We start from the raw sequence: 18,110 nt of genomic DNA on the forward strand, positions 1-18,110 counted from the left end.
CCTCTCGAAATTAACAGAGATAACGCTCACAAAGGGCCGGATTGAAAGGGGGCACCTTTCACCGATTCGCCACTCTTTAATCTTCCATCGAAACAAAACTTGGGATCGTAACAGGATTGTCTGTCTGCCCGTTCATTTACTTAGCAAATTATTCTTTGTCGAACGGAAGAGGAGGCTTTGAATCCATTAATTCTATGATGGGGTCACAAAAGAGGTGGTACGAATTAAAATAATGTATTCTACGACTTCAATAGGGTACCCCCTCCGTCCGGTAGCGCTGTTATTACAAGAATAATGTATTTAAATCAGTGTCTGCTTTCAGATGAAGATGCCCCGCTTTGTGAGGCCGGCGAAGTGATCACGTACGGTTGCCATTAGGATGTGTTTTATGTGCAAATTATAGACCTGCCGTTTTTAAATTCGCTCGAATTTCAACTTGCTAGCTCTCGTGAACAATTCGTGTTCGTTAGAAAGTTTAAATGTGATGTTTATGTGTGTACATGTTATATGTTCCAGAATGTTACCTTTTATTATTTAATGTTGCGTATTGAAAAATAGAGTACCATGGAAATCTTACTAATATTATAAAATGTTTAGATAGATGTTTGTTTGAAAGTATCTCCAGAACGGTTTCAAGGATCATGATGAAATTTGGCTTAGATGTAGTTACAGTTATGTTTTTTTTTAATAATGCGGACTAAGTCACAGGCGATAGCTAGTGTAAATATAAAATTATATCATTCGGTTACCTACTACTACTAATTAAAAATATCAGCATTTTTATTGCACTTTTTAAAAGTTCTTCCTTTAATGGTATTGCGTTTAAAACTCCCATTTACTTTTTGTTGCAATTTGGCATTATTATGTTTTATATAAATAAACATGATTAGCAAATATTTGACTTGTTAAATAAACCTTACAATGATTTTTATCAAAGTAAATTCAAAATTGGAAATAATATTTGAATATCGACTGTTTTAATTGAAATTGCGTCACACAAACTAATATGAACGGGAAATTAATCCCAACCGACAAAAGGGTTTTGTACAACTACCCTCTGTTGGCGGATAATTTAAAATATGATCACCCCATTGCCGAATATTCGTAACAAACATTTCGATGTATTTATTCTGGTGTTTATTTTGAAGCGTAATATGTCGTGTTCCACTTTGATGTCGTGAAATCGCTTCTGTTCTTTGTCAGATGATCAACGAATTACGTCTATAAATTTGATCGTTTAATTCTGTATTTTAACGTCTTCTATTTTGGATCGAAATTCCTTTGTAGCTTGATTGAGGTTTACTGCTTTACCGTTGTCACCGGGCCTGTATGGAATTATTGCATATGGTTGGTCGGAGCTTGTTTGGCGGCATGAATGGTTCATTATACTTAGGGATAGTCAGTTCGGGGTACGGATAATATTTGCGATGTACACCATTGTTTATGATTTGGACAATTGTTTGTGTTTCTCTGTCAAAGGATGTGCACTTGTTTGTTTTGCGAGAGGTTACTTTGAGGGGAGTTGAGTCGAATAAACAATGCGACATGCTTAATCGTTTATTATAAAAGATATTTCGTCTTAGAGAAAGAAATTCGATAAATATATCTCATTAGTACTAATATTATAAATACAAAAGTTTAGATGGATGGTTGGATGGATATTTGTTTGACGGTATCTACAGAAAGGCTGTATGAATCGTGCACAGAACAGAAGAACTCTAGGGAATTCCTTTTTTTTTATTCTGCGAGTAAGGAGTCGCGGGCGACTGCTAGAGTAGAAATAAGTTACTAGTGGAATCTTCAAATGTTCTCTATCTTTTTCTTCTTTCAAATGTTGTTATCAGAGTCGTAATAGTAAATGAAATAATATGCATGAATTAGTTAATAATGTATGTACTCGGTCAAGTTTTGTACAACGGTGCAAAAGGAATACCTTTGAGTAAATTTTCCCTCGGCTCTAGCTATAGTACTCCAACAAAATTCTTCCATCGAAAGCGTTCCTTTGCGGGCAACGGAGCGTCGCTGTAGAGGGATCTCGACTTCTATGCGACTCTTATTTTCATGTTCAACTATGAACCTCGCTATTTTGTTGTTACTGTTTTCGATTATGAGTGCTTTTAGTAAAAACTTATCGTGTGACTTTGAGTTGAGAACAACAAATGTTAATATTTTTAAGGTAAATGGAAGAAATGTTATAATCGAATAATCCGCGGAGCTTTTTTTGGGAATAATATAATCTCAGAAGTATTCTTAAGTTGTATTTTTATGGATTTATTTTATTTTACGAAATCGATGTGATAGATCGATAGACATTGAAAAATGAAACTTAGCTATCTCGTTAATAGAGTATCTATCTGTTTGGTTAAAAATATAATCGGTTCAGTATCTTTTGAGTTTATGCGAAATAAGCAATTATTATTTTTATTATAAATGTAAATATAATAATAATTGCTTATACTAGCTGTCGCCCGCGACTCCGTCCGCGCAGAATTAAAAATAGATGTTGGCCAATTCTCAGACCAACTCAATATGCTCACAAAATTTCATGAGAATCGGTCAAGCCGTTTCGGAGGAGTATGGGAACGAAAATTGTGACATGAGAATTTTATATATAAGATTAGTAAGCAAAAAATGTTGCTGTGTCTACCGATTTGTTAGTCTATGTCTACATCCACATAAGACTTCATCAGAACAATAGAGTTAAATACAGTAAGGTGAAATTTTCCTGCCTTACCCTAAACAAGAGGGTCTGATGAATATAATAAGGTATTGTGCGCCCGTCCTTAGGTCACTGCAGCGAACGAAATTGTGAGCGATGAAAACAATTCAGGGAAAATTTCATGCAGTAATTTCTTAATTAAAATCAAGCCGAATAATTTTTTTGTAGGAAATTAATTATTTTGTTGCTTTAATTACCTAAAAAATTTCGATTTAAACGAATACAAGTTTAATGACACGTTAACCCTAAAAATGGGGTTTGGCGTTTCGTAACCATTCTCTGGTCAGTAAAGCATCTAAACAACAGAAAGATTCTTTACACTTCTGAGTTAATAATTCAAGTAATAACACACTGAATTTACTCCCAAAAGCATTAAAATAAATATAAATAACTAGTTTTCGCCTGCGACTCCGTCCGCGCGGTATTCAAAAAACCGTGCCAAATGTTATCAAGATTCGTTGCGACCTTCAAACAAACATTCGCATTTATAATATTAGTAAGATAACTGCCATATTTAGTGTCGGGAATTAAATGACTTTCTTAATGTAGATTTTCTTTTAGTAACAATTAAACCTTTCTTAGTATAGCAGTTTTATAACTTGAGACAGTTTCATAAGTCAAAGTTTAATTCCTAAGCTGTCATTACCTGAACCTGTTCATCTGTTAATGTGACGTCGGTGTCTAACAATGGTGCTTACGGGTGATTGGCGCATTGTCCACGCGATATTAACTGTATTGTTTGCGACGGTATAATCATAAAGTCGTCATTACCCACCGAGGGACGACGGAGGTCGGCTCACTAGGAATGGAGACGGCTTTTGTTGAGCTTGAATTAAAAAGTCAATTTTATTAATTAGTTACTGCTAAGCTGTGAATACTTTTATGAAATTTAAATATTAATTGGACATATTTTATTATGATTTTTTTTTTATAAAAGATTAGTAAATTGTTAATTGTCTAAATGTGATTCCATTGTCAAAAAATATAAAATTAGTAGGTAACGATCGATCTATAAAATCGTATCGATTTTAATACGATTGAGTACTGATTACTTGAACCTTTTCTTATATTTCAATTAAAATGTGTATTATTAAAAAAATAAAAGAATCGTTAATTTTTATCCATATTTTCGTAGCTGGTATCCACTTGGTACACTTTGTCGCGCACCCGATGGGTAATTTCCCCCATTGTCAATCACAAGAAAGTCTACGAACAATGATAACTTTTTTACTAGAAGCGATAACTTATTTTAATAAATAAATCAATAACAGAGACGCCAAGCTTTAAGTTATGAAAAAAAAAATAAGCTAGAGATCTAAAATAATCTGACGAATATGTTTTGACCAAAATACTAATCTACGTAAAAAATATTAAGAAACGGTGATGTTAATGGTTTTCTAAGAGAAAAAAAGAAACAATAGAAAGACTATTTAATAATATAAATGTTACAAAACATGACAATTCTAAAAAAACCGTGACACATCTAGAATAATCCATGCATTATGTTCAATGGTTGCCTTATAACTTGTACAATATATAAATAAATTAGGTGAGGGAGTTTTCTTGTAATTTTCCGGCAATAATTCCACCTCCCTTTGCTGTGCTCAATGGATGCCAATTGTACAAATGCTATGCTGTTCTGACATGTTATTTTATGCAATGTTCTTTTGAACTTTAATTCTTTTTACTGTATTAGATAATAAAGGTTTTAAAGTCAAATAAAACCCAAAAAAAATACTAGATTCATCACTTCAAAGTTATTGACAAAGATTTTATTTAATTTCTACTAAGCGTAGAGTTTAGAAGGCAAAGAAAACAAGCGATTAATGCAAACTAAAGATGAAAGTAACGGTTGAATCCAATTTCTTAAAGACCGAGAAATTTTATTCCAGCTTATTGTGAATAAACTTATTATTCAATAGAATAATTCAGTTATTGGCACTCGAAGAGAATTTCTTCCAGGTTTTTTTTTCTTAAAGAGGAAGAGAAATGCTTTCGCGTCCCTCATCGAATTACTGTCGCTTCACAATATTTCTATTAAATTTTTATTTTTCATTGTACTACGAACGAACACTCCTGAGTGTTTTATTTGCTTATTTGATCGGAACATCTTATTCTCTCATTCGCTTTCAAACGTTGAAAATATTCCGACAAAAATATTTTCTACTATACAGTTTTAACGGCGTTGTAAAATTATACGAAGTAACATAAGCTTTTTAAAAGGAAATTTATCTAAAAAAATATCTATGTCAGAAGCCAAAATAGATTAAATGTCAGTCGTCCATAAGTCCTCAATAACGAAATTAGTTTTACGAAGACGGAGCATTTCTAACGTTTAGGCTCGACGAATTATCTAAGACGGGTCGTAGGCAATTTCCTTCAACTAATAGATTGGAAACTAGAGATTCGTCACGATTACTTGGACCTTCCGATCAACCGTCTCTGATTGGTTCCTAAACGGATACACATGTTAATATCTCGTATAAATCAAAAGCAAATGTAATATTAATCATCAGAAAGGAATTATTAATTTAGAAATAGGTCTTTAAGCTGATAGTCTTATAGTTCATTGTTGGGTGTTTTTAGGTTACCAATTGCATGTCATTATTCTGTTTAAAAAAAGTTGAAGGTAATACTATCCCAAGAAATGATACCGGGGTTTTGTGACAATATAGAGCAGGGGTGGCCAACTTGATTACATCAGAAATAAACTTTTTATTGACTAATTCTTATACTATCTAGTAATTAGAAACTTCTTGAAATCATAAAAATAAAAATTATTTATTTGATTAAATATTTTATTAGTTAGTAGTAGCACGGCGTCTGAACATCTTCCACTAAGTTTTTTTTTTAATTCATAAGGTGACAAACGAGCGAGCGGTCACCTGAAATCGCTGAAATAGCGAAGTCGCCGTTGCCCACAGACATACGCAATTGCATATTAGTTGCCTACCTTTAATCGACGGAGGAGAGGATGCACAGAATGAAAATATTTTCCCTTCCCATGCATCCTCTCATCCGGAAAGTCGACTTCCACTTCCCATCCTTTCCTTATAAGAAAAAGGGTGGGAAGGGAAAGAGGACTAAATTAGGCCTCCGGGAAGCACACTGATCAGACGAAACGCGAAATTGCTTCCACTTCACGCCTGTCTTCTGTGTGGTCGTGGTATTTCACCGGATGAGACGGGCCAATTCGTGCGAAGATGTTAAAGCGGGCTCTACCACTGTTAAAGTTAGATTAGGAGTTAAGTTATGTTTCACATATTTATAATTATTTTTTGCCTTGCTGTGGCTCAACTGGACTAATAATCATGATCGACCGGTTGGCACCCCTGATATAAAGGTTATAAATGTTATTTATATCACAAATGCAATTAGTAACTTAATATCTGTTTGGTACAATCCGTGTATGTTCCTCATCATTCACTTCACAAGATTTCTCTGTACTCGCAAACTTCAATAAGGAACGTAGTCAATGAATATCCATTTTGCACTTGACAATAATAACTTTGAAACTGATTTATAGAAACGATTTGCGATTGTATTCACGTCATTCTATCTCTCAATAGTTTGTTTCAGACTTGCAATGTTATTAGAGACCTTTATTTGTACGATTTTAGACCTTGTTGCTTTACCTCAAAGAATATTTAGAGTGCACGAATGAAATGTGAATTGTAACTATTAATTTCCTTTCCATTACGGTCACAATAACATCACGCGGTGACGAGAACAATATGGCCGTGTTGGCGGGAAAATTGTCAAGTCAATTACTTTTGGAAAATTGGTTTAGAGGCGAAGAGGTCTTGACGATATTGATTTTCAAATTATTTTGTATTAATACGCAACGCAATTATAAAGGATGTTGAAATAATAAGCATTGTACCCATTGCTAATCGGAAATAATTTATTTCTTGACTACTTTATGGGAACTTTCAAACAATAATATTTTAAGTATAGTTAAAAAAAACATATCGAAAGCTGTTTGTATGTGGAACAGATTAAATAATTAAAAATTATGTGACCAAATCAAATGTTTTTTTTATGAATTTATTGTTTAATTTTTCTAATAATTATCAAATAACATTCAAATTTTTATTATAATAATATCAAAGACGCGTTGAAACGTTTAGAAATAGTTCAATGGGGCACAGCTGATTTCAATTTTGCGACGTAGGGGACACGAAGTGGGACAATGGCGTAACAGAATTGTAGCCAAATTGTTTTTGTTAAACGAAACGCATCGAGGGGTGGATTGTTGACTGTGTAGTGGAAAATACGATTTATTAATTTTAAATTACATTAAACATAATTTTATAATAATTTTAATATAATAAGTTCTAATAAGATAATTTCCGTCCAGTTTGCTAATGGAATTACAGATTATAGAACACTCTGTATTTAAAATCATTTCTCCAACTGTAACCTCCTGTATATGTAATTTTTTTTGTGTTTGACAGATAGTTAGTTTTAATTAAATGGTCCTAAAAATAGAATATTTTTCTACTTTATTTATTTTAAAAATTAAGTCCCTTATGTTATTTTATTTGTCTCTAACAAAATTATCGATATAAAATGTGCGCTATCGTGCAAACGGCAATAGTATCGCCGATGCAAGGAATTTTATCACGAGGCGGTTGTCTGTTAACGCGGCAAACTGGACAAATTAGATTACCGCCTAAGAGTTACGAAGCCAATTTATAAGACAAATATTTCCATTTTTTTATTTTTAAAATTATACTTATTTTATGTATAACAACAAATAACTCTATAACCAGAATGAAAGCAGGCTTGATTCATAGGGAAGTTACGGGAAAAGAAAAAAAAAAGGGTTTTCTGTTTCGAGTAAGTATGAGTTTACATTGCAAACGTCTGTGTAAACTGAAATACAAAAACGATGTGTTATCACTTTCATTCAGTTTGAAAAAAAAAGAGATAGGAATATATTTTGTCAATTGACAAATATATTTTTTCATGTTTCGTACATCGGTTACTTCGATCGCCCCTTTTCTGAAGAGTGCAGTAAACGACGCTCTGTGTTACTGTGACTTTTATTGTATTTGGACTGCAGTACAACATCGAGAACTACCTACTGACTTTGTTCATATTGATTCCTTTTTTTATTCAGTGTTTTTGTCTACAAGAATTTTAATGCTTTTGACGATTTTTTTATTGTTTTTCGTAATTTGTCGTATCTCTAACTATAAATTTAAAAAAAAATGAACAAAAATATGTGTACTTATTTCATATAAAAAATGTATTATGAAATTGTTTTTAATAGTATCAAAATATCTGTGAATCCAGTCTTAAAACATAAACAGAACTGATATTTCTTAAACTCTAAATACGAAACAAAATTAACTCAATGCGCACAACTGATTCGAACAAACAAGCTTCAAAGCAGAAACTCCAGACACTGTCGGAACAAGATATTCGTTTGTTGGCACAACCAATGAACACTTCCTATCCAGATCTCTGCGATCCTCATGAATTTACGAATGGCATCGTTCACTACCCGAATAAACAAACACATAAACACATGGCGGTCTTCAATCACAAGTCGTCGCGGTTATTACGCACACATTAACAAATCGTGTTATCTCCTCGACTGATTACTAGTTTAATTGGAACTCCACACCCTCCTTCTGTCCATAGTAATACAGACATTAAAGAGGAATTTCGTGCAGCATCCGGAGATCTCTTATGATTGGTCGGTTCACATAGTCTAGCGGACACCTTAAGTCCAAAGGAGGCAGAAACTGCAATTAGTACAATTAGCAGAGCCCAATTAGGTGCTTTAACGAAGCGAGTTTCCTAACTAGTCGGAGAGTTTGGTGACAAATACGACGTTCGACGTCCGACCTGACTTGGTCGTTACGTTTGAACGTTGTGTTTGAGTTTGTTGAAATAAATTTACAATCATTCAAAGGACAACTTAGATTGCTATTAATATTTCAAATGAAAACAGTATTTTATTTAATTTTTAGTGCAACATGATTGTAAACAATTAAACAACTTTGACAAACTTGTGAAATTCTCCTCAGTCTTCCAGTATTTATGCAGTTTCAATGTGCTAATAATTTTCTTTTTTGTTGACAGAAACATGTCCTCTAAACGAAAATCGCCACCGTCGAAATTGCAAGACGGCGCCGCCGACACTGAAAAATCCGAAGCCGGCCCGGCCAACCTAGACTTCTCCGACCACCAAGAGTCAGACGACAACGAGCAACAAAATTATTACAAATTCTCACCCAGCTCCTCAACAAGAAGCTCAATCAGTGAGGAAGATCCTTCGAACTTCGAAGACGAGCGTCCCACCAAGAAGCAACGATTCGAACAAACATTAGACATGACAAACAATCTTCTAGTCCCATCGTCTTTCCTTAGCCTGCACCAAGTCAATGATCTGCAAGCGAGAAGACGCGGCTCCTCTGAATGCAGTAGTCCGGGTGCCGAAGCGAAAGTTTTAGGACTCTGCAATAATAACAATTCATTGCTGAATCATAATAGTGCGTTATTACTCGCGCCGCCTCATAAGCGGTCAATGGATGATGTTCTGAAGAGATTAACGTCTAAAATGAATAATAGTACCATTAAAGAAGAAAAGCGGCCTACGCCTTCTACTACACCGGTCAAGCAAAACAAGTAAGTGAATATATAATATTTATTACGTCAAAACTTTCTTTGTTACAAAAAATTGATAACCCATTTTTTCCTTTTCATCATCAAGCTGCCCTTGTCCTTACAGTCGGCACAGTATGTACTACTCCTCTACACATCTCTATCAGCCGTAATATCTGAATTCACACAATCCATCCATACTTTCCTTGGTCTTCTTCTACCTTTAAAGCCATGTACATTCAATCTCATTACTCTTTTGTTTATTTCATTATTATCTCTTTTATCAAGATATTGTCCCGGAGGCCTAATTTAGTCCTCTTTCCCTTCCCACCCTTTTTCTTATAAGGAAAGGATGGGAAGTGGAAGCGGACTTTCCGGATGAGAGGATGCATGTAAAGGGAAAATATTTTTTCTTTCTGTGCATCCTCTCTTCCGTTGATTAAAAGTAGGCAACGCATATGCAATTGCGTATGTTTATGGACAACGGTCACTTCGCTATTTCAGCGATTTCAGGTGGCCGCTCGCTCGTTTGCCACCCTATGATAAAAAAAATCCTTTTAAATATATTTGGTCGCTATAAGATTATTCTCTGTTTATTTGTATTTTGTATCATTTGAAATGACGCCAATGTTACTATGTATTAACAACACTGCGTATGATTAGTAATTATCAGCGTTATTAAGTAGGCATGATCTCCAGTCACCTTCATTATTGGCAATTTCCTCTGTCAGTTCATTAATCGAATGTTTTGTTTCGTAAGACTTATCAGCCGGTACGGGAACTATTATTTATATGATAAGCTTTATTATAATCTAATTATATGTAAATAACAATATTATTACGAGTAGGAACATTTTCATTATTTTAATAATACTGCAGACTTTCTTATCTATTGTTATTTGACTAAATACTCATCAGTTTTGTTTTTTAAACATCAAATTAAACATGTGATAGCAAATAATATATTTGTTTAGTTTGACACTACATAAAAAAAATTAACTACCTTTCTCCTGTGATTTCGTCCTCGCGGTAAAAAAGCTTAATAAGTAGCCTATGTGTTCTTCCAGACTATATCCTAGATATATAACAAATTTCATCGAGATTTGAGCAATTTTGGAAATAAGTTATAAAAAACATTCATCCATAATTTGCGTTTATATTATTTGTATTTCTCATTACAGCTATTAAAAAAATACTTTGTACTTTGTTTATTAAATAATGACGTGATGCTTTAAAATGTTAAAACTTAATTATTCCTGTCGTATAGAATAGTAACGGAAATTGCCAACTTCCCTAAATCATTCTGCGACTGTATATTACTTTGTAATTTTATAGCATCTATTATTCAGCTTATTGGCATAGTTTCTTGCAGCAGGTTTAAACTATTTTGCAACAGCATACACAATCAAACACATCGTTAACGACCTAATGGGGGGCTGATATTTAGTTAAAATAAACCAAAGACGAGCAATGCGACATGCCACAGAGATCTTTTACGACTTCCGTCACAAAACGCTAGCGGACAACCCCCTTAAAGTCAAATATCAATAAAAACCTAGTTAAAACGGCGCTTAACGCTTTTATAGTTTGGCCTGCGGTGGTCCGACTCTTAACATTGTTTTTAATGAGTCACATTATGACCAATTAAATTATGCATCATATAGCTATCCTTAGTGTGTACACAGTTTAATTTTAACAACTTTAGTGGTGCACTAAGTGTTGTACTGTTAATTAAAGTATTATTTAACGTTACTGAGGTTCAAAGTACAAAATAACTTTTATTTTGTTACCATCGTTTTATTTACATTACTACAACTACGTTTATAAAATTACTAGCTTTTGACCACGTGTGCTGCTATATGTTCCTTCGGACTATGTTCTACATCTGTGCGAAATTTCAAAAGAATTTTTCGAAGATCCATTGACCCGTTGGAGATATCTTCTTAAAAACATCTATACATCTAAACATTCGAATTTATAGTAATAGTGAATTTAAAAAATTTGCAAATAATGTAATAATATTTTGAAATCAATACAATAAACAATTTACGTAAACGGAAGAAATAATCTAGTAAGACGCTTATTATTTAGTCTAAGCTGTATCATCTTGTGGGCTGCATAAATACATTGCAATTAAACGTCCAGTTTACATAGATCTCAAAGCGTAATCCAAAGAAATAAACTCTGTTTTGTTATTAATAAGAAAAAGACTATGAAATAAAAAAATACAAAAAAAATGTTGAATCATTGTATAACAAGCTGTCGCCCGCGACTCCTTCCGCGAGGTGTTATAAAAAACTTAATTAATAGCCTGTGTTCTTCTACACTATGGTCTACATCTATGCCAAATTTCAGCGAGATGCCTTCAAACAAACACCAATCCTACCAAAAATTCGCATTTATAATAGTAGCATGATTGAATAATAAATCAATATTGGTTTTTGTTTTAGAAAAAACTCTTTATATGTTTAAGAAAACAAAAGTTTTGCTACAATCGACTAATGATTACGAGGACGTCGCGTTAACCTTATCAGAGGTCATTATAATTTGGTCGCAGCTCATAATAAAATTAGATATAGATAATATTTAATAATAGAGACGATAATTGTACGGGTTAAGGCGGTGTCAAGCGCGAACTATGTCAATATTTGTATTTACGTGCTCTCTATATCACATAAGAGTGCTTATCTACGTAATTAATAGCTTTTGTTGATAATAGTGATTGTTGTTGCGGATGCAAGATAGTTACTATGGGGCATTTTGTTTAATACGTTATCTTAAATGTAATAAACAAAATTTATTAAAGTTAAGGAGACACACTTTGGGTTGCTGCCCCAGCAGAGTAAGAGTAAGTAAGTAGAATGTATTGCGCATATCAGACAGCGTGTGAAAGATGCGCAGGACAATAATAAGTCACATAATTTGAGACTAAAAGATAAGATAATAAGTCACATAATTTGAGACTAAAAGGTAAGCAAATAAATTGTAAGTGCATATATTTAGTGGTTATCCCGATGTGATCGGCTTTCGATCAAATTGGATTATTGCAACTCCGGCGCTTGATTACTGCATGTCTTTAAACATCCTGTAGAATTAATTTATAGTTAGATTGCATTGAGACGTGTCTAAGTTGATGAAAAATTATTTATATATAATTGCACTTATTATCAAGTTTAAATCAACAGTTGAATAGTTTACAAATGTATAGACGAATTTTGTTATGTATTCTTCAATAATGATTTTAGACTGCATTTATTGTTACATGTAAAGGCACTATCAATAATTTGATTTAGAACATATTGAAGAAGCAAATTTAGACCAATACCATCCTTTGAAAGTTAGTAATTATACATTTTGCAACTGAAGTACCGACTTCAAACCAATCAAACTTCGCAATACATATTCAATGAGTAATTACACAATTACATTCGGCAAATCAATGGCATATAATTAAAGATAAAGCAATCAGCCGTCTGTTCTCTAACAAAAGACCTTAATACCCTTTCTCGGGGTTTTGGAATATTAAGACAAATGCTGGGGCTATTGTGCTACGGGCGTTGTACTAATTAATCGCCGCGTTAATCGCCATCGCCTCAGATTAAGACGTGAACGCGTAATGTGCCTCAATCCATCTCAGTTATGGCTGCGTTGAGCATGTATTATGTGCTTTGGTCTAAGTCAAAAGATCGAGCGGGTAAGAATTCATTTCAATACGCTCTAAATTCGCCTTATTTTCTTGATGTTAGGTTTTGAACATACTTTAAAATTTATTTTATAATATTTAAAATTTAAAGTAAACAATTAAATTTACTTTTTAAACTTGATTGAAAAAGCTATTTAAAATTCTTAAAAGTTTAGCTATGAACTTCCAAATGCGCAATTTGTTCAGGATTACTTGCACCCATAAATCATTTAGTTCTAAGAAACATCGTTATTTCTATATTTGATCTTTATAATATCTACAATCAGTCAATCTTTAAAATTTAAAATCAATAACTACATATATTTCATATTTATAAATTAAAAAGATAACTTGGACCCCACATTTTAAGCCGGTCGGCAACAATGGAACAAACCGTAATTTGTACAGTGATAAATATTTTTGAAAGCACAATATAAGTATTCGAAATTATAAGAGGCTGGCAACATTAGTTAATGTGAATATCATATTTATTATTGTTGTGAGCGATCACCTCCGGCTTTTTACGTTGAGTAAAACAATGCTTATTCTACACACCGAGAAATAAACGATTTCATTTTTTGGCGAACAATGGTGACTTCATATATACTATTATGTGTGAAGTCTGTTTTGCATGTCAATTGTAATGCGTATGTTCGTTTATTGCATCTATAAGTTCGGGCAAGCAGGTGATTAGCCTACTGTGCCCTAGGCTGTTAGCGCGGCTGCCGCCTTGGAGTTCACAGCCGAGCTCGGTTTGTTTCGGGTATCCTCCCTGATGAATCGTTCTGTTTAGGTCGCAGACCAGTCGCCCTTTTGCATCCTTAGCAGCTACAGCAATTGTAATGCGTACTACACTTTTATAGTAAAAACAATTTATAAGAATAATAAAAAACCACGATATTGTATTTGTTTGTTAAAAATGTCAATTGGAGTAATATTTTCAATAATATTTCACATTGCCTACGTAACTTGTAATGTCATCACTTCCATGGTTCACTTGAATATTTAAAAAAAATCGCAATCAAATAACTTTTTAAATAGCACTGTGTTACCACTTTTGAGGTTTCGAATGTTTAAACAAATTACTACTTGCCACATACAGTTATTTTTATTTTTTTTAACTAATGTCTTGGCAGTTTCTAATCATAGTTGTTGCAACATTTAATGTTGAAAAAGCGATTGTGAACTATACGATTCTTTATTGTTTTATTTTTATTCAACAAATGTATTTTATTTACAACACTACGACATATTCGGGAATATATACATTGTAAAATACATTAAAATTAAATTGAAACAGATATTATTTTTATATCAGATGTCACAGACCGATTGTGGATGCCGCCTGTTTGTAATTTGCCTAGGTAAATTGTAAACACGTTACTTTGAGACCGATACAGTAAATAGCTTGCCCTATTGCTTGACATGTGTGATGTTTTTCTATTCATATTCTTCTGCGGATTAGTTGGGTGTGGTTTCTAAAATTAATTCTGGCGTATGTGAGAAATCCTTAGTATTCTAAGATCATGTACACATACAATATTGTCAAGGCGAAGATGACAGAGACGAAGACAATAGACAAGGCGTTCAAACAATAATCCTTTGTGACCAACAATGACGCTTTATGACCAATAACAAAGTCGCATTCTGCAAAGATTTGCAGTACACATAGACAACCTTCATTGTATTATTATTTAATAGAATTGTCTGTTTAAATTGATGTTTTATGATTATTGAATACTAAGTGTCGCCCGTGACTTTGTCCGCTTAGAATTAGATCACATCTAACAAAAATTCAACCATGAATACAACCAAACATTCGCATTTATATTATTAGTAAGACTATGTGTACTCGGCGTGTCCGTCTGTGTCAAAAAAAAACTTAATAAGTAGCCTATGTGTTCTTCCAGACTATATTGTACATCTATGCCAAATTGCAGAGAGATCCATACAATCGTTCTGAAGATACCTTCTAACAAACATCCAGACATCTAAACTTACACATTTATAATATTCGTTATATTAAAACTATAATGTAGAGTTATTAAATCAAACAATCATACAACATAGCGGTCGTTTAGTAAATAATTTCAAAAGCACTCAAATGCAAATTCTATTTTACATTACTGTCGGTTATTAACATAACGTGAACAAACTATTCCACAATAATATGCTGGCTTAGCAGTGAAAGGAAAGTTATTTTGTTATATAGTTCTCATTTGACAATATAAACAGTACACTTCATCATCAGCTCACTATACATCCCCACTGAGGGGCTCAGAGCCTACCCTAAGTTAGTGGTACTAGGCCATAATCAACCACGTTTGCTAAGTGCGGGTGCGGACTTCACACATATCTTTGAATTTCTTAACAGATATGTGTACACATACAAAATTTAAACAAACTACAATAATTTAAAGAAAAAATTCCTATCGAATAACACCGCGGAATTAAAACTGAAATATCCCAAGCGGTAATTATGTATCCTTCCCCGTCTACACATACAGAGTAATTCTAATCCCCAGTATTTTTTTTTATATCATAAGTTGGCAAACGAGCGAGCGGCCACCTGAAATCGCTGAAGTAGCGAAGTGACCGTTGCCCATAGACATACGCAATTGCATATGCGTTGCCTACCTTTAATCGACGGAGGAGAGGATGCACAGAAAGAAAATATTTTCCCTTTCCATGCATCCTCTCATCCGGAAAGTCCACTTCCACTTCCCATCCTTCCCTTTTAAGAAAAGGGTGGGAAGGGAAAGAGGACTAAATTAGGCCTCCGGGACGCACACTCATCAGACGAAGCGCGGAATTTCTTCCACTTCACGTCTGTCTTCTGTGTGGTCGTGGTATTTCACCGGGCGAGCCGGGCCAATTCGTGCGAAGATGTTAAAGCGGGCTCTACCACTGTTAAATATTATTACTAATTACTAGTATTATAGTAGAGTTCTTAAAATATATATAAACTATGTGTAATCTTACTAATACTATAAATGCGTACGTTTGGATGGATGGATGAATCTTAGAAGGTATTTTTAGATCGTCTGCGTGGATCTTGCTGAAATTTGGCATATGTAAAACATGCCCTGGAAGGGCACATAGTAGCCTAATTAATTTATCTTAATTCTGTGCTGACGGAGTCGTGAGCGACAGCTAGTTTTAGTATGAAGTTAGAATTTTATTTCATAACTAATTAATTATTAGGTCAGAATGTTTTTCCTTACATTATCAAAGCGGTATCAACTTTAACGTTCAATAAATCGTATCAAAACGAAATAATGGACCTTCCTTATATAGATAATATATCCATACCTAACTTGGACAGATGGTAAATTATTCCTGCGTTTACACTTAGATCATTATTTAGTGTCAACGATCACAATAGGCTAGACCTTAATTAGTATTCAAAGATAAACTAAACTATTCCAACACAATAGGGCTTTGCGAATACTATACAATACTCTGTTAATAAGTTACAGGCTTCTTTGTCTTATGATAATATAACTTAACGTCTAGTAAATGGAAAAAAAAATAAGAAATTTACGAAAAAAAAATAGAATGCATTTTGAGTACCTTCTAAAAGGCGTCTAGTTTTATCTATGACGAAGTTAAAGGCGATCGAAAATGGTACGGCGATAGCGCTTTTTGGCTTGATTTGGGTGTAAGGGGGGGATATCGTGCCACCGATCTTAAGTCAGTACAAAGAAAATGATTATATTGTAAGTAAAATTATTAAATATTATGTTACAGTTATAAATAACTTATTAAATGTCCGTTTATCTCATAAAATTTACTGTACCGAGTAATAGTCACAATCATGTTTTCCGTTGCGGCAATCTAGCAGAAAATGTAATGACTCCTCATTCCTGAGACATTATGTAAGCTACGTATCCGCTGCTTTTGCCTAAAGATAGTAACTTTACCAGTTCGATTCAACGATTCGACTGCGTAACGAATTATGCCTATTGCAATACTATTACATTGCAAAAGAGCATTTTCTGTCTACGGTTTCCCGCCTTCATCATTTGAAATTGGAATGCAGCGTTAAGCGCAGCCCGGTGATTGGCTCATACAATATTCAGGGCGGCCAATCGCAGCGCGCCTGTGTCGCCAGTGCATCAAAAATTCTATCTGAATATACCGCCAGTGTGGCGAGCACTAAAAATGATAATGCCCTAACATGGACAGCCATACAATTTGAAATGAAGAATTCATGCAATATACTCCGCGTTTACATTTCGTATGTATTTTTATCGATAGCACTGAATTGGACGGAACCGGTCCATTTTATTTATTGAGGTGATATTCATAGTACGTTTATGACGCGATTCTTGCAGAACGATTTTTTATTACGACTCGTGCAACTGGTCTACTCGAACGTACGGCGAAGTGAATTTTAGAACATTAGAACATACATATTTTAAAACGAATTTTATTGATATTCGTTTATGTCCTTTACATTGTTAGATTTTTTAATGTTTTAGAATTATTTTGCAATATTGATATTAGTGAGGATGAGAATTTTTTATAATTTATCATTTCTTTCACAATTTATTTTCTAAACGATCCTCCATGTTTTTCAGTTTTTCTTAACACAACATTGTGAATAAAGCTTTCAATTTCCGAACGTCAAAGCGGGTTTTCTTTCTGACCTTAACCTGATTTAAAATGCTATCAGTGGGCCCCCGGGTCGGTGCTTCAGTCCTGTCGCGGCCTCAATAAAAACGCAAAGACATGACGGACGACGACGGCGACTGCCTTTTAAAATAATAATGAGTGCATTGTTGCCTGAAAGAATAGTATGGATACGACAAATAAAATATTCTTATTCAATTTTTTTTCAATCTGAAAATAATCAGAATCTAACGCTGCTAGGTTATTCTGATTATTTGCCACGTTATTTCCAAAAGAAGAAAAAACGACAATTTGTCGTGTACCTTAGTTATCTATCGGTCGCAATTTTTTTTAATGTGGAAAATTATGACTCACACCACCATGTAATAATATTTTTAGACACGTAATATATAAATAATATGATATTTATTTATAGATTGGTTTAAAAGCAATTAAGAACGTAGGCAGACAATGACA

The 18,110-nt window shown here is 33.6% G+C and overlaps 1 protein-coding gene across 2 annotated transcripts in view; it reads left to right on the forward strand.

Moving 5' to 3' along the window:
- Sox102F (transcription factor Sox102F) overlaps positions 1–18,110 on the forward strand; it is a 215,094-nt gene that overhangs the window by 142,678 nt on the left and 54,306 nt on the right. For both annotated transcript variants that reach the window (XM_013316262.1, XM_013316261.1), the window contains one exon: positions 8,816–9,361. In XM_013316262.1, the coding sequence (XP_013171716.1) occupies positions 8,820–9,361 (542 nt within the window). In that variant the 5' untranslated portion in view covers positions 8,816–8,819. The remainder of the gene's footprint in view (positions 1–8,815; positions 9,362–18,110) is intronic.

This window comes from Papilio xuthus, unplaced genomic scaffold (assembly GCF_000836235.2).
Source record: "Papilio xuthus unplaced genomic scaffold, Pxut_1.1 DF826949.1, whole genome shotgun sequence".
Taxonomy (NCBI): Eukaryota; Metazoa; Arthropoda; class Insecta; order Lepidoptera; family Papilionidae; genus Papilio; species Papilio xuthus.